Genomic DNA, 26,492 nt, shown 5'->3' with positions numbered 1-26,492 from the left:
CCGAGAGGTAGGAGGAGAACCACCGCAACACGGTGCCTCCCACTCCCACCTCCCGCAGTCGTCGCAGAAGGATACCATGGTCGATGGTATCGAAAGCCGCTGAGAGGTCAAGGAGGACCAGGATGGAGGAATGTCCTCCATCTCTGGCTCTCCAGAGATCATCGGTCAATGCGACCAAAGCGGTTTCTGTGCTGTAACCGGGTCTGAAGCCTGACTGGAAGGGGTCTAGATAGTTTGCTTCCTCCAAGGACCGTTGGAGCTGGAAGGCCACCACCTTCTCAACAACCTTCCCCAGGAAGGGAAGGTTGGATACTGGGCGATAGTTATTAAGAACAGCTGGATCCAGAGATGGTTTCTTCAGGAGGGGTCTCACCACCGCCGCTTTCAGTGCGGCGGGGAAGTTCCCCTCCCGAAGAGAGGCGGTAACAACCGCCTGGATCCAGCCTCGTGTCACCTCACTGCTGGTAGTAACCAGCCATGAGGGACACGGATCCAGTACACAGGTGGAGGTACTTACAGCCCTCATGGCCTTGTCCACATCCCCGGGGGCAACGTCCTGAAACTCAACCCAGAGATGTTCTACTTGATCCTCCTGTGCCTCGGCTGGAACTGCGGGGGTGGAGTCCAAGTCCGACCGAAACCGAGCAATTTTGTCCGCTAAGAATTGGGCATAATCCTCAGCTCTGCCCTGCAAGGGTTCCCCCGCTTCCCTTTTATTCAGTAGGGAGCGGGTTATCCTAAACAGGGCGGCTGGGCGGGACTCAGCGGACGCAACCAAGGTGGCTATGTAAGATCTTTTCGCTGCCCTAATTGCCCTGGTGTATTCCTTGGTGCAGGTGGTTACCATTGCTCGGCTCGATTCGGACTTATCGGACCTCCAACGGTGCTCTAGGCATCTCCTCCGGCGCTTCATCTCCCGGAGTTCCTCGGTGAACCAAGGAGGTCTCCGGGATCCGCCGCCTCGGAGGGGCCGTAGTGGCGCAATCCGGTCGAGGGCCTCCGATGCTGCCGAGTGCCACGCAGCAACCAGAGTCTCTACCGGACTGTGGGCGAAAGTGTCAGGAATAACCCCAAGCTCCGTCTGGAACCTTAACGGTTCCATAAGTCGCCTGGGGCGGAACCACCTGGTCGGTTCCTCCTCCCTACAGTGGGGGTTTGGTCTCCGGAAGTCGAGCCTCAGTAGGAAGTGGTCTGACCACGACAGGGGTATGATGTCGTTCCCCCTCAGACCAAGATCACAAATCCACTGCTCCGAGAGAAATACGAGGTCAAGCGTGTGCCCCGCTGAATGGGTTGGGCCCCGAATTACTTGGGTCAAGCCCATGGCTGTCATGGAAGCCATGAACTCCTGCGCCCCATCAGAGTTTTCACCGAGCGACGGCAAATTAAAGTCCCCCAGGACCATCAACCTAGGGAACTCAATTGCCAGCTCGGCTACCGACTCGAGGAGCGAGGGGAGGGCTGCTGCAACGCTGTTGGGAGGCAGGTACGTTAACAGCAGACCCACTTGACCCTTGAGGTCCAACTTCATCAGCAGAGACTCACACCCGACAATCTCCGGAGCAGGGACCCTACGAGGAACTAACGACTCCCGGATAACAATGGCCACACCCCCACCCCTTCCCTGGGCTCTCGGCTGGTGTAGCACCTGAAATCCTTCTGGGCACAGCTCTACAAGGGGGACTCCTCCCTCTGGGCCCAGCCAGGTTTCAGTAATACATGCCAGGTCTGCCCTCTCGTCTAAAATTAAGTCCCGGACGAGAGGAGCTTTATGTACAACAGACCTGGCATTTAGCGACAACAGCCTGAGACCAGGGTCCTGACTACTTGCGCCATCTGGTCTCGGAATGGGACTCATAGGGCCGGAAGGAGGGATCTCTGTAATGTAGCGAACCCTCCTTCCCCGGTAATGGCCTGCCCTAAAGTCCCCGCCATATCTGCCCCTCCCTGCTACGACCGTAATACCCCGACCCTCTCCCGTGTCTCTGGACCCCTCAACCACCCCCATGGCCCCCGCATCTCCCGGCAGGTCCTCCGAATCATACATACCCATGCACTCCCCCAGACAATCCCCACGTAAGAATTAAAATACACAAATTTACAACAATATAATGATATAAGACGGTGACAAGAAGGGGCGCATCCTGTTGATCCCAGAGACATCGCAAAGTTTCTGGTGATCCAGGAAAAGCCCCTTTTACCGGCGACTGCGAGGCAGCCATTAATGACTGCTGAAACTGTTGACAGCTCCAGAATGCAAGGGCAGGAGAGAGTGCGTCATCTTGGTGAAAATGTTTTTTTTATTTGAGAGAACACCCTAAATAATGAAAATTTAAATTAAAAGTGAAGACTGAAGAGAATAAGCAGCAAATTTAAGCCAAAGTCAAACTGAGGGTTTTTTCCCCTTTTTATTATTGGAATTTAACTGGACTTTACAAATGCAGTTTACTTTTTAAACAGGACTGATTTTTTTTCCTTCCTTTTTTTTCTGGATATATTGACATAATTAACTTTTATTCTCTAAGACATTTTTTTTCCTATTTTTTTCTTTAAGGTTTTATTGTACCTTTTCTCTTTGGATTTTTTTTTAACTTTTTATGATTGAAAGTAACAGGGAAAGTGGGGAAATAACACTGCCATCTAGAGGTTTTGAAACATTGTTTTTATTTTCATACGAGTGTTTGGAGAAAAGCTGTTCCTTTCAAGGACACATTGTTTGGCTAAGGAAGGATAGTGCGATGAGCATGGAGGTTGTTTATACAGGTGCTCTTCTGTGATATTCTCAATAGGTGGAGTCTTGCCTTGAAAGAATAAATAGAAATTCAAAGAAAAAAAGCCTAGTGTGACTTGGGGAAAATTGAAGAGTGTGGATGTGTCAAAATAAAGAAAAGGGAGAAGACAGGAACAGAGAAGTGGGACAAAAGACTTACTAGGAAAAAATCAGATAACTAGAAACTATTATATGGGAAAATATAAAGTTAAGATAAGGGCTTTATTCCTAAAAAGGGCAATAAAATGGAGTTGCTAACTGGTTGAATATGATAATGGAAAGATAGCTAAATAAAGGTTAATATATATGGAATATGGATAAATATGAAACTGATATGGGGAGGTTGCAAAGCAGAGGTTTGTGATCCACTTTTATACATGATAATTAAACTGAGTTGCAAATTGATTGAATATGACAATAGAAGGACAACTAAGAATGGGTCAAAATATATGAAATATGGACGTATATAGAACCTTTAAGATGATGAATAAAGTGAGATGTTTACCGCTTCTTATTCTATATAATAGATTAAGGGAAGTGTAATGAACATTGAACAGCAAGGATTGCCATCTAGAGACAATTAAGGGTAATCTAACCCAAGATATGGAAAAATGGAGAGGGAACAGGAATATACCTACAATGGGAAACTATTGAGATAAAAAGACAGAATCACAAATTGGGGGCATGTAAGGATGTATAATTACATAAAGATAATGATGAGAATAGCGGGGAATGGTAATCAGGTCTACAGCTCAACCAAAATTAGATTGAGGGGGTGGTGGTTTAAAAGCACAATGACTATGTATGTATGTATGTATGTATGTATGTATGTATGTATATATATATATATATATATACTACTCCTGGAAACACCAAACCTGAAGTAGTCAGCAGCAGCCTGAAGATGACGAATGTGAATTCGTCGAAACGTCACCAAGACATCTTCAATTCTACGCGGGAGAAAACCCGAACAACTAGAGACCTACATACTAACACCCGCGAAAACCTCAGAATATATATATATATATATATATATATATATATATATATATGTATGTGTGTGTGTGTGTGTGTGTGTGTGTGTGTGTATACATATATATATATATATATATATATATATGTGTGTGTGTGTGTGTGTGTGTGTGTATACATATATATATATATATATATATATATATATATGGTTATGGCTAGCTGATGAGAGCTAAATAGCTTGAAATAGATCTATACTAGTCTCTGTTGAATACTAGCGCGGGAAATACAAGCGCGGGGATAAAGGACTCCCCTTCTGATTGGTTCCCGGGCGGAGCCGGTTCAATCCTCGCCCCGATTGGTCGAGCTAATCGACGCCCCATTGGCTCCTCGTTCAAACCCGGGGGTATAAATGTTTGGCGCGAACCACGCCACGTTGAATCGTAGTCACTCTGTTCTCAATAAAGGTTGCTGTTGCATACCCGCTTGTCGCGTCCCTTCCCTTCGCTCCAAGATGCAAAACTGGCGACGAAGGTGGGATCCCGATTCCCGCGACCACGGAGTAGAACAAGCCAGCTGCCACCGCGTCTGAATCAGCACGAACGTCCGGCAGCGAACGCAAAATTTTCTCCGCCCTCTTCCTCCCCCCTCTCTGGCTCCACACCACGATGGCATCAGCGCTTCCTCCTTTCGCGCCATTTGGATCCGCCGGAGAATCATGGGACGGCTTCATGGAGCGTTTCGAGTGCTATTTAATCGCATCAAGGAACCAGGCACAGACCGAAGAGGAGAAATGCAGTTTCTTCTTGTCTTGCTGTGAGCCTTCCATGTTCGCCTCTGCGAGAGCCCTGGCCGCCCCGAGGCCAGCCTACAAACTCGGGTGGGACGAGCTGATGTCCAGGCTGAGGAACCACTACGCTCCCTCACCCTCTCTGATCGCACGCCGTTTCACCTTCCGCCGCCGAGTGCAGAAGCCCAACGAATCCATCAGCCAGTTTCTAGAGGCTTTGCGCACCGTGGCCGCCCAGTGCGATTTTGCAGACCTGGAGGAGAACCTCGTAGAGCAGTTTGTATGCGGGGTCCGCGACGCGCATTTGCGCAGCCGAATGCTCCGGAACCACAAAATCACCTTGGTGCAAGCCGTGGAGACCGCGCGAGCAGCGGAGCTCTCCGAACAATCCACGGCCGACATCGAACGCCTCCAGCTGAAAACCCCCGCGCAAACCGCCGCGGGGCCTTCCACCCAGACGAACCTCGTCGACGACCTCTCTCCTGCTGAAGACGAGGAGGAGGAAACCGTCGGACAAATGAGGACGCAGCCGAAGCGGAGGCCACACCAGCAACCACCGACGCCAGCTCAGCCAGCCTCAAACGCACCTTGCCGCGGATGCGGCGGCCGCCACAGCCGCACATCCTGCCCGTTCCGTTCTGCCGTCTGCCGCCGCTGCCGAGGAGAAGGACACCTCGCCAGGGTCTGCCGGGCTCTCGTGCCAGCCCCATCGTTCATGCAGACCAGCGACCAGCGCCAGGCACCGCAACGCCGCCAACAGCCACGTCCTGCGAGGCGAGCTGAGGACTGCCACTCAACCTACCAGCCCTCCAGCGCCGACTGCGTGGTCTACCAGGCTTCCCACGTTCCCGCCGGCGATCGCAAAATCAGCACCGCCGTCCGTCTCGAAGGTCAGCTTTGTCGAATGGAGGTGGACTCCGGGTCTTCCCGTTCTCTCCTATCTTGGGCCCTGTTTTCCCGCCTTTGTCCCGGGGTTCCCCAGAGCAAATTGCGCCCCGTCCGGGTCTCCCTCCTAGACTACCAGGGAAAGGGGATTCCCACGGCAGGAATATTCCACATCCGAGTGGAATACGGAGACTTTAAGGGGAAACTCCCAGTTCTAATCGTCAGGAACGATCTGCCCGCTCTCCTTGGGTTGGATTGGTTTCCCGCCTTGGGCCTCACCATAGAGGGAGTGCACAGGGTAGTTCCCCTCACCGTAGATAGCGTTCTAGACGAGTTCGCAGATGTGTTCGATGGGAAATTGGGCTGTTATAAGGGCACCCCCATTTCCCTCTGCCTCGATCCCCAGGTCGCTCCCATTAGGCTGAAGGCACGCAGGGTCCCCTTCGCATTGAAAGCAAAGGTAGACGCTGAACTTGATAAGCTTATAGAGCAGGGGGTAATCGAGCCCGTAGATCACGCCCGTTGGGAAACCCCCATAGTCCTCCCGGTCAAACCCGACGGATCGGTGAGAATATGTGCCGACTATAAGTCGACCATCAATTTGGCCCTGCAGGCAAATCCATATCCGGTCCCCGTAGTGCAACACCTACTCCACTCCTTAGGGCAAGGCCGCATTTTCGCCAAACTAGATATGGCACAGGCCTACCAGCAGCTTCCCGTAGACGACGATGCGGCTACAGCCCAGACCATCGTCACCCACCGCGGGGCCTTCCGTTGCCGCCGCCTCCAATTCGGCGTTTCGGTTGCCCCGGGGATTTTTCAGAGCCTCATGGAGCGGTTGCTCCACGGGCTCCCAGGCGTCGTCCCCTACTTCGACGACGTCCTGGTCGCAGCCCCCAGCCACTCGGAACTCCTGAAAATACTGCGGGAGGTCCTCACACGTTTTAGGGAGGCAGGACTGAAACTAAAGCGCAGCAAATGCGAAATTGCTGTTCCCAAAGTAGAATTCTTGGGTTTCCTCATTGATGCCCAAGGCATCCACCCCACTCCTTCCAAAGTTGCCGCCATCAAAAACGCACCAGCACCCACCTCTAGGGCGGAATTGCAGGCGTTCCTGGGGCTTTTAAATTTCTACGCCCCGTTTATTCCCCACAAGGCGTCGCTAGCTGAGCCGCTACACCGACTGCTTGACCGGTCAGCAGCCTGGCAATGGGGTAGCCGTGAAGCGCACGCGTTCGCGGCTATAAAAGACATTTTGACCTCGTCGGCAGTCCTAATTCAATATAGCGACAGGATGCCCCTAGTTCTGACTTGCGACGCCTCTCCCTATGGCATAGGGGCGGACCTGAGCCATGCCCTTCCGAACGGCTCAGAGGCCCCCATAGCCTTCTATTCCCGGACACTCTCCTCCACGGAGCGGAACTACAGCCAAATCGATAAAGAAGCCCTGGCTGCAGTGTCCGGCATTAAGCGGTTCCATGACTACCTCTATGGTAGGAATTTCACCCTTGTCACGGATCACAAGCCACTCCTGGGGCTACTGGCAGGCGACAAGCCAACCCCCCCCATTTTGTCTCCCCGCATGACACGTTGGACGGAGTTCCTAACGGCGTATTCGTATACGCTGTTATACCGTCCGGGTAAGCAGCTAGGGCACGCAGACGCCCTGAGCCGTTGCCCCTTGCCAGAGACGGACACAGCCCACGTGCCCGCTCTCTCTATTCTGTCCATCGCCGAATCCGACCTCCCCGTCTCTGCCGCGGACGTCGCAGCTTGCACAAAGGCCGACCCCGTTCTATCCCAAGTAGCTTCATGGGTCTTGAGGGGTTGGCCCACGGAAAAGGTAGCGGAAGGATTCCGACCATTTAAAGCACGACAAGCAGAACTCGCCCTACACGGGGGTTGTCTTGTCTGGGGGGACAGGGTAGTGATCCCCACAGCCCTGCGGGCACGAATCCTGCCCGCACTCCACAAAAACCACCCAGGCATAGCGCGAATGAAAGCCTTAGCCCGTAGCTATGTGTGGTGGCCCTTGCTAGATTCGGAAATTGCAGACTACGTAGGCCGCTGCAGGATCTGCCAAAACTCTAGGCCGAATCCCCCCACAGCCGCCCCCCGGGAGTGGGAAATCCCTAGAGGCCCATGGTCCCGTTTACACATTGACTTCGCCGGCCCCTTCCACGGCCGAAACTTCATGATAGTAGTCGATGCTTACTCCAAGTGGGTGGAGCTGGTAATCATGACCTCCACCACAGCAGAGAGTACAGTGAGGGCCCTTCGTAAGATGTTCGCCACCCATGGGTTACCGGATGTGATAGTCTCAGATAATGGGCCCCAGTTTACCTCCACCACGTTCCAAGAATTCCTGGCCGAACAAGGAATCAGACACGCAGCCACAGCCCCTTATCACCCAGCTAGTAACGGCCGGGCGGAGCGCGCAGTTCGCTCAGCCAAAGAAGCCTTGGGCCGCATGGACCAGGGCGACTGGCAAGAAAGAGTGGCAGCTTACCTCTTGAGCCAGCACTCCATACCCTGCCCAACGACTAATAAAAGTCCCGCGGAGCTCTTGATGGGTAGGAGATTGCGAACCTCCCTAGACAGGCTCCATCCACTTTACGCAGGGGATCTGCCGAGCAACCTGGGGGCCCTCCCTTCCCACGCGTTTAAGTTAGGGGATCCTGTATGGGCCCGCTCCTTTTCTGGGGATCCACGGTGGGTTCCCGCAACCATCACAGCTCTGACCGGCCCCTGTTCCTTCAGGGTCGGTCTGGCCGACGGAACACAATGGAGGCGCCACGTGGACCAATTAAGGCGACGCCTCCCCACGGAAACAGACGGCCCGAGCCTCTCAGACACCCACTCTCAGCACGAGCCACCCTCGATGACCTTCCCCCCAACGGACCGCCTCCACCCGGGGAATGGGGGACCAGCCGATACGAACCTTTCGGACAGACGCGCCTCACCCGGCTACTCCCTTCCTCGAAGCCCTTATCGAGACTCTGAACCTACACCCCAACCAGACTGCGCGGGGCCGCTGTCGGACACTCCTGTTGCCACGGAGACGCCACCCCGGACAAATGGACATTGGGCACGGAGCCGGGTGCCAGCGCCATCTCACGAGGCCGCGTCGCAGATTCACCGCCCCGCCACAGACACACCTCCGCCGGCGGCCCCCCCCCCGACGACAACCGCCGGGGAGCTACGAAGGTCGGGACGAGAACGTCGCCGTCCCACCTATTTACAAGACTATGTTTGCCGTTCCTAAGGGAACTCTTGACTAGGGGGGGAGGGGTGTTGAATACTAGCGCGGGAAATACAAGCGCGGGGATAAAGGACTCCCCTTCTGATTGGTTCCCGGGCGGAGCCGGTTCAATCCTCGCCCCGATTGGTCGAGCTAATCGACGCCCCATTGGCTCCTCGTTCAAACCCGGGGGTATAAATGTTTGGCGCGAACCACGCCACGTTGAATTGTAGTCACTCTGTTCTCAATAAAGGTTGCTGTTGCATACCCGCTTGTCGCGTCCCTTCCCTTCGCTCCAAGCACAAACACAACAAAATGTAACAAAAAGACAACAGTAAAAATATTGGGTTTCTGCCTGGATGGTCTCTTGTGATGAGCCGAAGGACAGAGAGTGGAAGTGTGACCTTCCTCCCATATTTGGGCATACCGGGGGTTGTAAAAGAAATCATATATGTATGGGATTATAAATACCATCAACATAAAATGGAACTCGCTCAGAAGCTGAAATACACCAAGTAAATGAGATGAAGAGTGGGAAGTAGAGGAGAAAGGGAAGGGAAGAAGAGAGGGATAGGAGAGAGGGCAAGGGGAGGGGGAAAAGGAGGAGAGAAATGAGGAGTGGTAAGGGGAGGGAGGAGAAGGGGAGCGGAAGGGGAAGTTGAGAAGGGAAGGATGACAGAGGGAAGAAAGGAGGTAGGGAGTGGGAGGAGAGAGGGAGAAGAAAGTGATGGATAAGATACAAATATGGTGCATGGAGAACAGAAGAGCCAATAATTGTTTTGGGGAGTTGTTGGTAAGATGAATTGATGTAAACATTTAATAATACAATATGATGTTGGTTATGTAATAGTACACATGTGATTAGATGTTATGAAAATGAAAAAGTAAAAAATCCTAAGAAAAAAAGCAAGGAGGGCTTGTATTTGGTTTGCCTTAAGGGTTCAGGGCTGGAATCCGGTTTCCTTTGAGCCTTTGGGGGGTTGCAAAAGGTCCGGACGGGGGAATCCTGGTAGGGGGAACTAGGATCAGGACCATCTTGTCCCACCCACCAGCCACATGCTCACCTAGCCACGCCCAGCCACGCCCACAGAACCGGTAGCAAAACTATTTGGATCCCACCTGTACATGGGATCCCACCAGACGGATCTGTAACTGGCTGATGGACCCCGCTCAATGTGTAGCCCTTCATGGCCCAGAGGCACCGGGGGAGAGTGGGACGCTTCCAGGTCCTCTTTTGGGCCCAGCGCTCTCCAGGACTTACGATGACCAGGACCGGAGCGCACTTTAGTCAGGAAGCCCACAGAGGTTTCCCAGCCTCTGGCAGATGCAGCAGGAGGGACGGGACGTTTCGAAGGCTTCTCCTGGCCGGGAAGGCGACCTGGATGGGCAGCGCTTCGGACGGGCACTTCTTCCTCCCGCGGAAGCGGCCCTTCTCTCCAAGACGCCGCGGAGTCGCCCCCCCGTTGCGCCAGAAGCCGAGGACCGCCCGACGGACCAAGACCGCCGCCCGCCTCCTCTCCCTCCGCCCCCCCTCCGCCCCCTCCGAGCCCCGGCAGCCCCCGCAGCCGCAGCCGCCGCCGAGGCTTGGCAGGCGAGCGGAGGAGGCATGCGAGGAATGCGCTTCCCGCGGAGCGCGTCCCACGGTCCGCCCCGCTTCTCCTGCCCGGGGCGCGGAAGGAGGGCGCCGCTCGGGGCTGGGCGAGGATGGCGCCGCCTTTGCTCCGGAAAACTTTCCTCCGGCTGAGGGGCAAGGAGCGCCCGCGGGGACGGAAGGACCGACCAGGTAGCCGAGGGCGGCGCGGGCTCCGGGCCCCCTTCCCCCTCTCCCCCGGCGGGGCGCACGGAGTCAGGGTGCCCCGAGGGGGCTGCTGCGGGCCCCGTCAGCGTCTCCTCCGCAGCGGTTGGCCAAAGAAGCCGAGGAACCGGGGGGAAGGAAGAGGCTCCCGAGCTGGGCTGCGTAGCGCAGTCCGCCTTTCCCGGTGCCCCGAGGGAGCCCAAGTGGCCGGGCCCCGTTCCAAAGGGGATTGCGGAGAGCCGTTCTCGCCCCGGCCTCCGCCTTGAGACGGAAAGCGCCTCTGGCGCCTCTCGGCCCGCTAAGTCAGAGGGAAGCGGGGCGAAGTTCTGCAGCCGCTGCGCCCTTCCCGAAAGCCTCCCCAGCGGTGGGGCGAAGGCCGGGGCTTCAATTGCAGGGAGCGTATAGAAAGGGGCCGGGATCGAGGCCCTTCTGCGTTGAAGGGGGTCTCTTCAGCCGGTCGAAGGGTCCGGCTGTTTGGCCAACTGGCCCCGGGGTCCTGAACTAACTGGCCCCGAGGGCTGGGAGGCGCATCCTACAGCCAGAGAGAGGGAGGTTCATAGTCCCAGAACATGTGAGTGCCAGAAACCATCACTTGAATGGCTCTTATGTGCTTGATGCCATCCTGCACCACCATGTGATCCCATCGGCACAAAGAGCCAGTGTGAAGGAGAGTTTGAGTGTTGGACTCGGACTGAGGAAACCCATCTTCCAATCCCTGGTTGATTGTTGGATTTGCTGGGTAAACTTGAGGCAAAGCCCTCTCTTTCAGCCCACACTGTCTTGTGGGTTCTGGCTAAAGTAAGAGAAGGGCCTACACCATGGGGTGCATTGCATTTGCTGCTGGGGGAAAGGTGGGATAGAAAAGAAGCATTAAACACAAATGCACATGCTGGTTTCCAGCTGCTGCAAATAAAACTCTAGCTGACAAGAGATCCATAAATGGCTGGATGAATTGAGTGTTAATTCTGCAGGAATGCAGAAGATGTCAATTGCCATTTTTTTAAATTCATTTGGTGACACTGTAAGAATGGCCTAAGAAAATCTTTATATAGATTCCCTTCTCCATTAGATCTTTCACCATGAATATTCACAGACTCTGCTGAAAGTCCAGAAAATTGTGGTAAATATTGAAATAATAAAGCAACATGACTTGTATGAGGGAGGCTTACAGTCATATTGAACCAAGTAGCTAGTTTGGGTTTGCTTGGGATTAATAAACAAACACACCACTAGGAGGTCCTGGAGAAAGGATCTTGCTCTAAACCTCATTTCTCCTTCTGTAAATAAAAAGTAATAATCATGTAGCTTGTAGAAATGAGAAGCTGAACATGACATGTAAATTAAATGTGTTCTTCCAATTATGATAACTGAAAAAAAATTTCTTCAGAGTATCCTACATTTCTGCAGAGAAATTTTGTTTCTGTTATTATCAAAGTTCTTGTTATATATTCAAGCCCACTAAACCCCTTTCTGATTTAATGTTAATTTTTCCTCCATATGGAAAAGCCTTTTTTAAACTTGTTTTTGGTCATTCTTTTGTAATTTTCTTCTTTTATGACTATAAATCTCTTTTGAGATATCAGATTGAACTGAAGTCGTTTTTTACTGCTTGTAAAAACAATGATAAAGCTATCAAGATCTAAGTGTTTATTGTTTTTATCCCCAGCTTTTATCGGTGAACTTTCCACAATATTGATGGAAATGGTAATAAACAATTTCCCCAGTCAATGAAGATAAAAAAAAATTTTTTAAATAGCGAAATAATATAATCAAATATTTTGATTGATGAAATAGATTGTTCTAAAGTTTAATACAATTACTCTGAAAAGGGAGGCAATTCTACTATTCGTGCTTTATCCAATCTCTCCTGATTTGTGACCTGCATCTTCATCCTTGAGTTATGCCTGAATCAATGGGGCTGTTCCTGGGCAATCAGTCTCTTAGGAGCTACAAAGAGAGCTCTGTCTCTTGGCCAAGGAGGGGACTATGCAGTAAACAACAGGAAATCCAGCTTGGCACGAGGTCCGAGCAGCTGGAAGTTTGGGACAGATATCCTGGCTTTTGCTCTGTTGAAATCCTCAGCTGCATTTCTTCAGGCCAAGCTCTCCCCCTCCCCCAACCCTTCCCCCCCCCCCCCCCCACTGCTTAAATCCTTCCCAATTCTTCTTTTGGCATCATCAGAAGTTCTGAAGGGTTGTTTCACTCGGAGAAAGTTTCATTTCAAAGGTCGCTCAGACTTAATTTTCCGTGTTTCCCTGTGATGGGAAGGTCTGCTAGTCTCTGCACTACATTATCTGACAGCATAATCGGGGTCCTATCAGTCAGTAGGAAACTGGACTCGAATTGAAATTCAGCCTTTTGCTTAGAGTCCTCCTGAATAGAGACTGAGTGGATGAGGGCACCAAATTTGCAGATGGTGATCATTTTACACAATTGCATATAGTGCGTAAGTAGCATTCTTTCCGGAATGGGCTGAATGTGCCAGTGGTTATACATCCTTGGTTACATCCTGTCTTGACAGTTGCCGTGTGCTGTACAGGCAGCTAAACAATTCAAACTACCTTGGCTAAACATCCAGTCTGTCTTCATGGGGTTTAATTTATTATCCTCTGATCATCTTCATTGCCTTTCAGTTTCTCTACATCTTTTAAAGGCTGGTGGCTGGAATTGTCACAGTATTAAAGACGGGCTCTGACTAATGCAGGGCAGAATGGAAGGATTGCTTCCTCTGACTGAATATATCTTTGCCTTTTTTGCAGTCATACAACACCTTGTTAGCTCATATTCAGTTTGCAATACTGCAACTTCATTTTCACAAGTACTGTTACTTAGCCAGTGCCTCTCATACTATATCTGTCCATTTTATTTTTGTTTCTTAACTGAACACAGCACTTGAGTCTGTTAAATGTATTTATGTTACTTCCATCCCATTTCTCTAGCATTTCAAGATCAGTTTGAATTTTATTTATTCTAGGATATTAGTTATTCCACCTAATTTTGTATTATCTGCAAAGAAGAAGAATAGAATAGACTAAAACTTTATTGTCACTTTAAATGTACATTAATCAGCATACATTCAAATGAAATTTCATTGCATTCAGCTCTCAGAAGATGACTATTGTGCATATACCCAAATACCCACACATATACCACACAGAGAACATGGCGGAAAAAAAGAATCTTGCGAATTTACAAGACAGATGGAATAAGGAACAAAGCTGTTACAGAATCTAGTAGCCCTACTATAAATACTTCAAAGTCTCCTCCCAGGGGGGGAGCAACAGAAACAGACCCTGAAGTGAGTGCGTGGGGTCTCTAACAATGCTTCGAGCTTTAAGCACATAGTGCTTATAAGCAATATCCTGACTAATGGGAAGCAAGCTTCCTGTAATCTTCTCTGCTGTCCTTGCCACTCTCTGTACGGACCTTCTATCTGAGGCGCTGCTACTACCAAACCAAACAGTTTGTTAAAACGCTCTCAATCGGGCCTCAGTTAAGCATTCCTTCTATTCCTCATAAACGCATGTGAAGCTCCTTGCAACACTGCTGTTCATATTGCTGAAGAACCATTGATAAGTACCCTTTAGATACAATTTTTATATCTATGTCTTATTTTAATTGTCATGCCATCCAGCCCACATTTAACTACTGTATCTTGCTAATCTTGCTGATCAGTATATTTTGAAATGTTCTGGCATGCCTAAAAATCAAGAAATTTTACAATAGCACGTAGATACCACTTCACGGTGCTTTACAGCTCTCTAAGCCAGAGGGTCTCAACCTTCCTAATGCCGCGACCCTTTAATACAGTTCCTCATGTTGCGGTGACCCCCAACCATAACATTATTTTACGTTTTCTGTATTTTTTCAAAAATATGTGTTTTCCGATGGTCTTAGGAGACCCCTGTGAAAGGGTCGTTCGACCCCCAAAGGGGTCCTGACCCACAGGTTGAGAACCACTGCTCTACGTTGTTTACAGAGTCAGCCTCTTGCCCCCAACAATTTGGGTCCTCATTTTATCGACCTCAGGAGGATGGAAGGCTGAGTCAACCTGGAGCCGATGAGACCCAAACTGCCAAACTGCAGAGGTAGCCTGCTGTACTGCATTCTAACCACTGCACCACCAGGCACAATGATAACATTTCCAGTTTACTAAGGTAGTTAATGAACCAAAAATAGAGAACAAGATTTGTTCATGACAAATCCATGCTAACTACTGGGATTACTGCACTTTTGCAAGCCTTCAAAACTGATCTCTTTATTGTTTTCTAAAATGTTTTCAGGTGTCAATGTTAGATTGACCGGTCATTGTGCACTCAATCTTCCCTTTCCTTCTTTTCGAACATAGGGACATCTTCTCATTTGGCACATGTCCAGTTTGCAGGATTTTTCAGGGAGAAAATATATATAGGGATTTGCCTAGACTATGAACTGATTCCTTCAATAGGGTGCAATTAATTTGGCATTAGAGATAGAATTTGATAGAGAGATATAAACCGGTTCAGAATAAAGGGACAACCATGTTTCCATCTGTCTCAAGATTCAATATTCCCCCTTCAATATTCCTTCTTTTGTTTTGTTTTGATCAGTTTTTGTTGGCTGCCTTGAACATTCTCCAGACTAGAAAGTAAATCACATAAAATTAAAAAAAAACCAGGTGATCAAAGGATGCAACACTTCAGATAGTTGCAGGAATGAATCCTCGTCTACGATAAGCAGAATTTGGGTTCCATTTTCTGTTCAGTAGGCGTCACATTTAGGCTTCGGCCCTTTTCTTTCCTCCTCCTGTTTCCTTATTTGGTAGGATTAATTCATAGTTATTTATTTCTCTGATGAAATACTAAGGGCCCATATTGGATAGATTAATTAATCAACTTCTGTTCCAGTAGATCCTTCATTGGAGCTGCCGGAGGAGTTACATCTACCTTCTGAACCTAAGTCAGTGGATACTGTTCTGTTGGTTGATGGAGGCCAGAAAAGTGTTGCCATCACTGTGTCACGGAAACAGAATTGGGCCAAGTTCACCTGGAGCTGTCAAGAGGACTCTCATAAGAGAAGGCCACGCCAGAGCCTTTCCCCGGAGCCACCGGCCCCTGCAGACATTGGCTCCGTGGCAGCCGGACCTAGTAAAGATGCTGACTTGCTAGCCACCTCCCCGGAGACAGGTAACCCCGGCCTCAACACCAAATATAGCAACCAAGGTGCTTATCTGCAGAGCCTGGAAAAAAGTAGCCGCCGGTGGGTGCTCTCCGCAGGGAAGACTCAAGGCGTAGACGATGAAGCTTCCACTTCCGCCACTGCGATGGAAGGGCTCCACAGGCCTGGCAACTCCCAGGGAGAAATCTGGTACAACCCAATTCCAGAGGACGAGGACCTCCCCTCCCTTGGAAGGAAGCGTGGTGGTGGTTGTGAGAATGGGGACAAGAAGAGGAACCCAGCGGAAGTTAAAGTCCCACATGAACGTACAGATATTGGCAGTGTAGATATGAAGGCAGCCAATAATGTGCAGATTTCACCAACCCAACGGAAGGGCGTTAAACAAGTGGAGGTGCTGGGCAGCCACCAGTCTGAGACTTGCGGTGAGTTGGCTCTAAGCAGAGGCTCACATTTTGTCGGGAGCGTGAGAACTGACTTGTGGCTTTGGAGAGTTGGAGTCTGGGGACTGTGGGGATTTGGTTGCATGTCATTTAGTCAAGAGAAAGATGGTTCTTCTCTTATACCGAGGCATAAGATATCCTGGGAGTATCTCTTCTTTTAAAGAAAGTTAGGAATAGAGAAGACAATCCCAGTCTTTTAAACAGCTGTTATGCTGAGTTAGCTTAGCTGACTGTGCTCTAAAGTGCTTAGAAAGGATCCATTCTGAACGCCCAGCAGTGCCCCACTAAGCCCTGGGAGTGGCTAGTGGATGTCTTGAAATGCCGTTTATCTTAAATGCACATTGAATTTAAGGCCATCACTAAGGGAAAAGCATTTTCAGTGAAACCACCAGCACATATCATTGATTGGGTTGCTGGTTGTAGGTGTTTCCAATCATTCATAGAACCACCTAAAGTTTTGGCTGAAACTGTTGAGTTTAGCAGGTTGCACATTCGTGTTCCTATTAATAATTAAAGTGGTATTTCAATTTGGGGGTATCTGCAATAAACAAGGGGGGAATGTCTGCTCCTGCATTAACCATTTATTCTGTATCACAGTGTTTTTCAACCTTTTTTGTGTAAAGGCACACTTTTTTCATGAAAAAAATCACGAGGCACACCACCATTAGAAAATGTTTAAAAAATTTAACTCTGTGCCTATATTGACTATATATAAAGTGTTTTTCCCACGGCACACCTTACACTATGTCACGGCACACTAGTGTGCCGCGGCACAGTGGTTGAAAAACACTGCTGTATCAGATTGCTTTGTGGCTTTTTTTGGAAGAAGAGGATTGCCTTCTCCAGTTGTCCCTTTTTCTGAAAAGCCACCAGGAAGGAAGCCAGTTCCTTCTCTCCCACCCTGTGCAGCTTTGGTGCAATGCCTGTTCCCTGCGGGATGAGCGGCCTTTGGCCTTACACGGTTTCTCTCCTCAGGAAAGGTACCTGTTGCAACTGTGGATCCTGAAGAAAGTCCTGCCGGGGCCACACTGGCGGCCCAGAACACCAACGCCAGTCGGAGGAGCCATTCCTTCAGCAAGGCCAAGTCCCCAGGCCCAGTGCGAAGCCTCTCCATCAAAATGAAGAAGCTGCCAGAGCTGAGGCGGAAACTGAGCCTGTGCAGCTCCCGTCCCCGAGGGCCAGAAAGGACTTCCTCTGCTAAGGAGTCGGGGAATGTCATCAGCCGCTACCATCTGGACAGTAGTGTGGGAGCTCCGCGACCTGTGACCCGAGAGAAGGCGGCCAGCCCTGGGGGGTATTTGAGTGACAGTGACTCCCCAGAATCTCCGGCCAAGGCAAAGGCAGGCCTTGGCCTCGAAGGGTCACCATTCTGGCTGTACAGTTTTGCTGAGCAGCCCAGCAGTCCAGAGCATTTCTCTGGCCTTGTCAGCATCCACCTGCTGGGGATCCAGGGCTTCAAGCCTCCCAGAGCTGAAGCCAGAGAGCTCTTCTGCATTCTGCAAGTGGATTCCGTCAACAGGGCTCGCACAGCCCTCCTGCCTTGCCGGGCTGCTGTCCTCCCTCTCAACCATTCTTTCCAGCTGGAGCTGGAGGACGCCCAGCTTCTCAAGATGGTGGTCTTCTCCTGTGATCCTGCGGTGGGCAAGAACCGAGTTTGCTGCCATGGCACCATCATTCTGCCCCAGGTTTTTCAAGGTGAGGAAGGCTGTTCGTGCCAATAGGTAGCTTTCTAAGGAGTTGCAGATAGAAATAATGTCCTTTGCAGTCCACCTGTCCACACAGTAGGAAGCTTCCTTCTCTGCCGGATCAGATCGTTTTTTTCCCACTAGTTCAGTACAGGCTGCATGAGAAGAGCCTCAGTTCAACATCTTTATCATTCAGGGCTACTTTTAAACTTGTGATGGGATGGAAGTCAGAGTTGGGATCCCACTCATGCAAGGACTGTGCTCTTATTGTCTCTCTTCTTTCTGCCAGCATAGCACGGGACCCAAGTCCTGCTCAAGATGCTGGTGCTGGGTATAATCTCAAGAGCTTCTGAGACTGAATTGACCGGATGGGACTTTCTGGTTTGGGGAAGTGGGGGTCCGTTGTAGTCATCACATTCTCTAACATTTCTGGTTTCAGGTGGTAGGACCCAGCAGTTAGCCCTGCAACTGGAGCCTCAGGGGCTTCTTTACATCAAACTCACTCTGGTGGGTCAGTGGGATCCAACTAATTCTGGACAGGAGCCACAAGTCTTTGGCGTGAAGCTGAACCAGCTGGTGAAAAAAGAAGGCACTGCCATCAAGGTGCCACTCCTAATCCAGAAATGTGTCACCCAGATTGAGAAACGAGGATTGAAGGTGAATGTTCTCCACCCCAAAGCAACCAATTTCCCAAGTTTTGTGTAGACCACAAAACATAGAGTAGCTCAACCTGATCAACTCCTTTCTCCCAACCCAGATGCCCGTTTTTTGTAGTTTGCCATCCATGTGAGATTTATTCATAGGACCTACGTGGCCACTTGCCACATACCAGGATTCCAGGCAGCTCACAACCATCCCTAAAACATAGTGAAAGACAAAGGCACCTTCCCTCCGAGTGCCAGGCCAAACATTCTCACAGTTCATCCCAATGTACTAGCCCAATGCTTTGGGGGAAGAGGCAGATTCCCACAGCCTTTCAGAATGCTAAAAGGGTAGAGATTCCTCTGATCTCCAGTGGGAGGGTGTTCCTCACCAAGAAGACACTCCTCCAAGTCCCATCCAATGGCTACATTTAAGGGAAGGGAACTTAAATGCCCCCACCCCGTCTAATCTCGTAGGACAGGCAGATACTCTCAGGGAGAGGCATTTCCTTCAGTAACCTACTGTAGCCTTGTGCCATTAGGACTATAAAGATGATAATCAACACCTTGAATTGGAGCTGGAAAGCAACTGCATGCCAGCACAGGTTACACAGCAGGGTATCCAAAACTGGACTGTTACAGCTTCTGGATGATCTTCAAGGCCAGTTCCATGCAGAGGCATTATGATAATTGAAATGGGAGGTGACTGAGGCATGGCTGACTTCTTCCCTATCCTATTGCTTGCAGCACTGTCTGCTTATCCGGGTGATCAGCTCTGTTCTCTCTGTAGGTGGTGGGCCTGTATCGCTTGTGTGGCTCAGCAGCAGTGAAGAAGGAATTGCGTGATGCCTTTGAGAGAGATAGCGCCGCTGTTGTTCTTTCTGAAGATCTTTATCCAGACATCAATGTGATTACAGGTTGGTGCCTACAGCTGGACTCTTGTTAGACTTTCTGACTGACAAAGTTCCCAGTAGACTCTGGAAAGACTTCTGGAATTAATAACATGTAGGCAAGTCAGATTGCCAATGTGGAGTGTGGGGGGAAAAAAACCAATTTAGAAACACACTGGAACTCATTGACTGCTGGGGCAATTAAAAGAAGTTTTTACTGCTCTTATTGAAACATTTGCTCATCATCATCACCACCACCACCACAATTATGGGATCAAGGCTCTCTAGCTATGAGCTATGTGAAGTCCAACAGAGATAGAGGTTCTTGAGGTTCTCTTTGTAGACCCAGCCTTTTGAACCCACTCTGCCTTTCTCTGTTATGCAGTTCTTTCCCTCCTCTTCACAATTCAGATCACAGTTAAAAGAAGCTGAAGGAATTCTCTTATGTGAAAGGTGCTGATTCTTCTGCAGGTAGCTTGCAGGTGCTGGAGAAGAACCCATGTAGGTTGCTGGAAACTGGGTTTTCTTCTCCATTCTTTTCCTGAATTCAGGCCTTCCGCAGGTGTACACAGACTTATCAGTTAGGCAATGCGCATCTTGCTCCACCTCTTGGAAACAGAGCATTCAAAAGCTCAACACAGGATTTCTGAAACCACGAGAGAACTTAGTTTCCCTTTGCAAGGACTAAGCTTTAGTGGGAATGGAAGTCTGACAGGACTTCAACTTTGCATTTCTGAAAGGTCAGGAGATAAAGAATAGGTAAGAAATTCATTCAATGCTAAACTGACTGGCACTCCCAGAATCACTAAGAAAGAGCCCTTTAGTTTTATTTGGGTGTGTTACACAAATTCATTATCATTTTCAAAGTGTGTGGCACCACATTATTTGAGAACTGCTGGTTTAAGAAATTGCAGACTAGTGCTTTTGCCTCCCAAATCTCAAGGACTATAAAGCAAAAATAGAGTTTATAAGGAGACAGAACATCAAGCATTTGTATTCAATATTTTTGTGCAAAAAAGTTTATATTGATGAAAGAGACAATCTTTTGGGGATTATATTGCTGATACAACTAAAGATATGGAGACTAAATATGAACGATGTTATGTTTAATATTTAATTGGGGAAACCTCAAGGCATTTTGGTGCTATTTCTCACCCTTTTGAATACCATGGATCCAAATCCATATTTTATAAAGTCTAGAGCCAGGGTAGCTCAAATTTCCTGTCTCATGTTTCCTCCGTGCCTTGGCCCACTTCCTTTCACGATAAAAGGCAGGTCAGGGCTAGCATGTGATGGCTGGGAGTGGGGGCTGCAGCTCAGCACTTGGCCAGTTGCCATTATTTTGGCTGTGAAGCTGGAAATGGACTTGACAGAGTTCCTCTTATGCAGGTTGAGTGTATACAGGTCGACTGTCAAGTTGGCCGAGTGGATGGGCCCCAGCTCTATTGTTCCTTTCTATAGATTGTTTGACGAATGATGTGAAAGTAAGGTTTTGAGCAGCAAAAGATTCAAATGGATCAGAATGAATAGAACAATAGAGTTGGAAGGGACCTTGGAGGTCTTCTAGTCCAACCTCCTGCTCAGGTAGGAGACACTGTACTATTTCAGACAAATGGTTGTCCAATCTGTTTTTAAAAACTTCCAGTGTTGGAGCATTCACAACTTCTGGGGAGAAGTTGTTCCACTGATTAATTGTCCTAACTGTCAGGAAATTTCTTTTTAGTTCTGGATTGCTTCTCTCCTTGATTAGTTCCTATCCTTTGCTTCCTGTCCTGCCCTCAGGTGATTTGGAGAATAGCTTGACTCCTTCTTTGTGGTAACCCCTGAGATATTGGAGCACTGCTATCATGCTTTTAATGCTTTACTGCTTTTAATGAAAAGTCCTTCTTTTCTCTCTAAATTAGACGTACCCAATTCCAATCTGTCTGCTTCCTCCCTCTGCTATCATTTTGTTCCCTTATCCAACCACTGAGGAAAAAACCCACCCACGTATAAATAGCAATAGCAGTTAGACTTATATACCGCTTCATAGGGCTTTCAGCCCTCTCTAAGCGGTTTACAGAGTCAGCATATTGCCCCCAACAATCCGGGTCCTCATTTCACCCACCTGGGAAGGATGGAAGGCTGAGTCAACCTTGAGCCGGTGAGATTAGAACCGCTGAACTGCAGATAGCAGTCAGCTGAAGTGGCCTGCAGTACTGCACCCTACCCACTGCGCCACCTCGGCTCTTTGTGTATCAGGATTTTCCTTTCAGGGAACTTTAATGTGGCACAGATCTTGAAGTACCACTATTTGGGGTTTAATCCGGCCTTTTCTAATAAAGATGAAAGTTGAACCTACAACAAAGGTAAGGTTGAATTTTGTTTTCTGTTTTCCTCCTTTCCAGGGATCTTGAAGGACTATTTGCGTGAGTTACCCACTCCTCTTATCACCGACCTCCTCTATCAGGTGGTGCTGGAAGCCATGTCCAATAGGACGGTGGGGCTGGAAGTGAAGGAGGCAACAACAGCTCTCCTGAATTGCCTACCAGAGGCTGAGAAGGTGAGGAAGTCTCAGGTGGAGAAGGAGAATAGAAGTCTATCACTCTCAGGCTTAATCGGCCTTTGAAAATCCTCTGTTACACCAAAGCCTCTCACAATGCATCATTAGTGAGCTTCCCTATGGATGGGCATCCTGAATACTTTTCTCTTTTCTTGTTGACATGAAAACCTGCCCACGTCTTCCCAGCAGTTCATTGTTGTACTTAAGACAAAATGTTATTGACAAAATGGGCTGAAATAACTTGTTATTTCCATTTTCCATTTCCATTTTTAGGCCACTTTGACAATGCTGCTTGATCACCTTAGTTTGGTTGCTGCTTTCCATACCTTCAACCGCATGAATGCCCAGAACCTGGCTGTGTGCTTTGGGCCTGTGCTCCTGAGCCAAGGGGCAGGTGGGACCGTAGCCTCCAGATCTGGCCAACAGCATTGCACTATTGCCAGCACCAGAGATTTTAAACATCATCTTGAAGTGTTAAACTACCTGTTGCAGACCTGGCCAGGTGAATGTGCAAGAGCTTCAAAGGCATCTCTTCCATTCTTGGGGGCAAATTTCCTTTAGCTTTAGTTGCTGGGTTCCTGTCAATCTCTTAATTAGTCCTAATACTTTTTGTTGAGTTATAATGTGGTATGGAGTATTCTTCTTAGGCTTTTGAGCTTTATAGTACTTTGTCTCCTTATTTGATCAGTCCGGAGTTAGTTGGTTGATAGTCTTAAATCTATAATGAATGATATTTCTAGAGAATAAAATAAGAAGCATATGTAATCTGGACAATTAGTTTGACCAAACAACATATTAAACAAAGCTATTTCTAAATCTTGGGTATAGTTTTAGACTTTGAGTCAAAGTGTGGTTAAACTTAAGCTGGTGTAACTGCAGTTATTGCTGTAAGATTCTCTGTATCATCTGGACATGGAAGGGAGGGTTACTTAAATAACCTTCCCCTCTGGCCTTTGGTCATAAAGATGGGAAGCTGGAGCAATTGTAAAATAGGGATGTTATGGTCACAGCATATATTTCCCCAATTTTGTTAATGTGTAAAATGGCAATGCAAATAAATAGGGACATTCCCATCTGTGTGTGTGTGGGGGGGGGCAGTGATCTTCTTGGGGCTGCCATTTCAAAATTATAATAAAAAAACAAAGTAATAATCCACTTCCCCAAAAAGCTCAAACCAGAAAATGATCACTGGTTGAATCAGTCCCTATAAAAGGGATTAAAACAGTCACCAACGTAGTAGTCCTCCAACAAATTGGTGCTCTCAGTTTACTGGGCGTTGCCTTTGGTGATATGGCTGGTTATAGAATGCAAATAAGTAGGTAAGTAAATAAATACATACTTTGAACAAACATATCATGAGAAGCAAAGGCTTCGTATGCATTTTCCCAAATATTGGATACTTTGGTCTTAATACCTGTATGTTGCATAAATACATCTGGAACAGGATGTGAGGTTGTCCCAGACTTCAACCATGGAATGTTCTTTCTTAGGCAGAACAAGATGCCACTAAGCCACATGTAACACCAATGAATCCAGCAGGTGGAAGGATGCATATGAGGCCTTTGCTTCAAATAATAGACGCAGTCATATTAAATTGATTGACTTACAATATTTCAGTTGGTTTGTGTATCAGTATTTGTGAGGGTAGCAATAGCAATAGCAATAGCAGTTAGACTTATATACCGCTTCATGGGGCTTTCAGCCCTCTCTAAGCGGTTTACAGAGTCAGCATATTGCCCCCCAATAACAATCCGGGTCCTCATTTCACCCACCTCGGTAGGATGGAAGGCTGAGTCAACCTTGAGCCGGTGAGATTTGAACAGCCGAACTGCAGAACTGCAGTCAGCTGAAGTGGCCTGCAGTGCTGCACTCTAACCACTGCGCCACCTCTTTTTTAAAATGATGCTATGTTCTGAATTCAGCAGACAGATTGGAAGCTTTGGGTTTCTTAATCTAGAAATTGTGTGTCCTTGTGCCCTTTGGGTTAGCTTCCATTGCACCTTGCCCTGCTTACCTCACTTTGCGTTCCTTCTTAGTGCCACGTAGGAAGACGGAAGACGGGGAACGCACCTTTCCAACCAAGCAGGCCTGTCGTCAGTGCCACCCTCCCCTGGATCTGCCACTGGCAAAGACCACCGTCACTACTCGAAGTCACCCAAGGGGATTGGAAAGTCCTCCAAGAAATCGTTATGCTGGAGACTGGAGTGTGTGTGGACAGCAGCTCCTGAGAGCCTCCCAGCCAGGCAGCGAGGCCGACTACGATGAGGTGGCAGGGAGTGAGAGTGACAGGGAAGCGGAGAACGAGGAGGGGGCTTTGAGGACCGTCTACATGGGCGATTTTGCCCTGGTGGAGGATGCAGAGACTCCCTTTAGCCCGAGGCTCAATTTGAAAGACTTTGATGCTCTCATCTTGGACCTTGAGCGAGAACTCGCCAATCAAATCAATGTCTGCCTATGAATCTTCTCTCAGGACTTCACAGCACTGCCAGCTGAAGTTGCCTCAGCAAGTTCTTTTTTCTGACTTGCAACCTCTGCCAGTGCTATTTCTGGCCACAGATTTCGGCTCTCCCTTTTGGCTTTGGCTACTATTGAAGAGCCACCATGAGCTCTCAGTCATTGGCTGAAAGGTCACCGTTGATGGGATTCTCCCCTCGATCTATAGGTGAGCTGGGAACAGAAGAGAGGCAGGAGCTCCCAATCAGCACCTTGTTCACGTATCTCAGTGAAATCCTCCTCGACTTGGAACCTTCCGGATGTGTTGGAACTCGGTGCCTCTATTTCTCAGCCCTCGTGGCCAACACACCTGTAAGGCAGAGGCTGGGAAAGGCAGCTTTAAATGCTTCCAAGGAAGAGAGGATTTATCCATGTTTTTTTCTTTCTTTTCTTGAAAAGGTAAAATTGAAAATGTAATGTTTTTGTGCATGCTTTCCTCATCGTTCAGAGCACTTTACTCATTCTGGAAGGTAGGTCGATATTATTCTGAATCTGTGCCTAGAATCCAGACTGAAACACAATATCTTACCAAAGACTGAACTGATCTGTGATTGGGATCAAGGCGCCTTTTTGCTCCTAATTTAACCGTTGTGCTCTGGGCTGGCCGTAAGAATCTCCTGGAATCACTGAAGAAGCGCCTTTAGTGGATAATCTGATTGGCACTGGGCAGCTGGGAGTCTTATCTTAAATTCCACACAATTTTCCCATTTCAACTTCGAGGTATTCTGGGAAATTAAAAGGGCAGTTTCAAATTAAGGGAAACACTTCATTTTGAAAGCAGTAGAAAGATTTGGAATGGCAAAGATACTGCATTTTGTAATTTTTAGCTTCTTTGGCGATAGTAGCTTATCACAAAATCATATAATCATAAACACAGAATTACCTTTTATGGTATTGAGTCCAATCTACTTTCTGTACTTCCTGTAGTGCAGGAATTCATGTTAAAGTGTGCCTGTTTTAACCTATATTCGAACATATCCAGTGGGAAGGATTCCGTCACCACACTGGAGAATTGATCCCATTGCAGAACATTCTATTGGACTCTGTAACTTAGATTCATTATTGCATAATGAATTATTCCTATTCTCTGGATTAATAGACTTCTTCTGCGTGACAACCTTTCAGGTATTCAAGGAATGGTGTGATAACCCTTGCCCTCCACATTTTCTCACAATTAAATATTAATAAATTATTCAATTTCTCTTGGTCTTGTTCCTTGAAAATTCTTGTTACCCTTTTCTGAACCTGACTCAATCTTTCTTAAATAATAATGCCCCGAACTGGTCAGAATACTTGTGGATCAGCCAGGTACTGCATCTATTACATATACCATATTTTTCAGAGTATAAGACAGTCTGAAGTATAAGATGCACCTACCTTTTGGGGAGGAAGCCAAGAAAAATAACTGCCTCTGCCACCCAGCAAATTGCCTCCTTGCAGCAAACAGCCTGTTTCAATTTCAGTTTAGCTGATTAGCACAAGGGGGGGGGGATCTGCCTCTGCCTCTCAGCAATTTGCCTCCTTCCAGCAAACAGCAAACAGAGGGTTTCAGTTTCAATTTCAGCACAGCCTGATTAGCACAAGCAGCTGATTGTCGGTTGGATCGGCCTCCCAAGGATCAGCTGTTTCAGACTACAGGGATTGCCATAGTCTATTGCCGCTTCTGCATCCCCCATTTTCAGCCTCTGCATATCATTTTCAGCCTCCACGTGCCCCATTTTCTGCCCATTGCGGGCAGCGGGGATCGGAATGGGTGGAAGATGGGGCACAGAGGCCAAAACAGGACATGTGGAGGCAGCAATAGGCAATGACAATTCCTGCAGCCTCAAACAGCTGAGGGTCAGGAGGCCGAGCCAATCAACAATCAGCTGCTTGTGCTAATCAAACTGATGAAGCTAAAACAGAAACAGGCTGCTTGCTGTTTGCTGCAAGGAGGCAAATCGCTGGGAGGAAGAGGCCAAAGGGTGGGGGACAGCAGGTGGGTGGGACTACATTCGGTGTATAAGATGCACCCAAATTTTCACCCTCTTTGAGGGATGGAAAAGTGCATCTTATACTCCGAAAAATACGGTATGTGTAATTTTCTGTTTTCAACTTAAGAAATCTTAACAATTGTCTCTATTAAATTGAATTCTGTTACTTTCAGCTCATGTCTTTAATCTATCATCTGAATGTTATTTTTTTTCAATTC

At 48.4% G+C, this 26,492-nt stretch overlaps 1 protein-coding gene across 2 annotated transcripts; it reads left to right on the top strand.

Moving 5' to 3' along the window:
* Positions 1-9,924: 9,924 nt before the first annotated feature.
* Positions 9,925-25,502, top strand: SYDE1 (synapse defective Rho GTPase homolog 1). Of its 2 annotated transcripts, none has more exons than XM_032211451.1 (8): positions 9,925-10,441; positions 15,340-16,032; positions 17,026-17,745; positions 18,175-18,392; positions 19,167-19,293; positions 21,654-21,808; positions 22,082-22,310; positions 23,845-25,502. In XM_032211451.1, the coding sequence occupies exons 1-8, from the start codon at positions 10,363-10,365 to the stop codon at positions 24,264-24,266; spliced, it is 2,643 nt and encodes an 880-aa protein (XP_032067342.1). In that variant the 5' UTR covers positions 9,925-10,362; the 3' UTR covers positions 24,267-25,502. The 2 variants fall into 2 exon arrangements, with proteins under 2 accessions (XP_032067342.1, XP_032067344.1); XM_032211453.1 differs by having other exon boundaries at positions 9,926-10,441; positions 15,343-16,032.
* Positions 25,503-26,492: the final 990 nt, after the last annotated feature.

The sequence above is a fragment of the Thamnophis elegans genome, chromosome 2 (assembly GCF_009769535.1).
Source record: "Thamnophis elegans isolate rThaEle1 chromosome 2, rThaEle1.pri, whole genome shotgun sequence".
Taxonomy (NCBI): Eukaryota; Metazoa; Chordata; class Lepidosauria; order Squamata; family Colubridae; genus Thamnophis; species Thamnophis elegans.
Note: the sequence above shows the minus strand (reverse complement) of the source record. Positions and strands in the feature narration are given on the sequence as shown.

Excerpts from the sequence above, each read along its gene's own strand:
- SYDE1 (XM_032211451.1), top strand. The coding sequence starts at position 10,363 with ATGGCGCCGCCTTTGCTCCGGAAAACTTTCCTCCGGCTGAGGGGCAAG. Across the intron at positions 16,033-17,025 it reads CCACCAGTCTGAGACTTGCG|GAAAGGTACCTGTTGCAACT; the intron begins GTGAGTTGGCTC and ends TTCTCTCCTCAG. Across the intron at positions 22,311-23,844 it reads CCTGTTGCAGACCTGGCCAG|TGCCACGTAGGAAGACGGAA; the intron begins GTGAATGTGCAA and ends GTTCCTTCTTAG.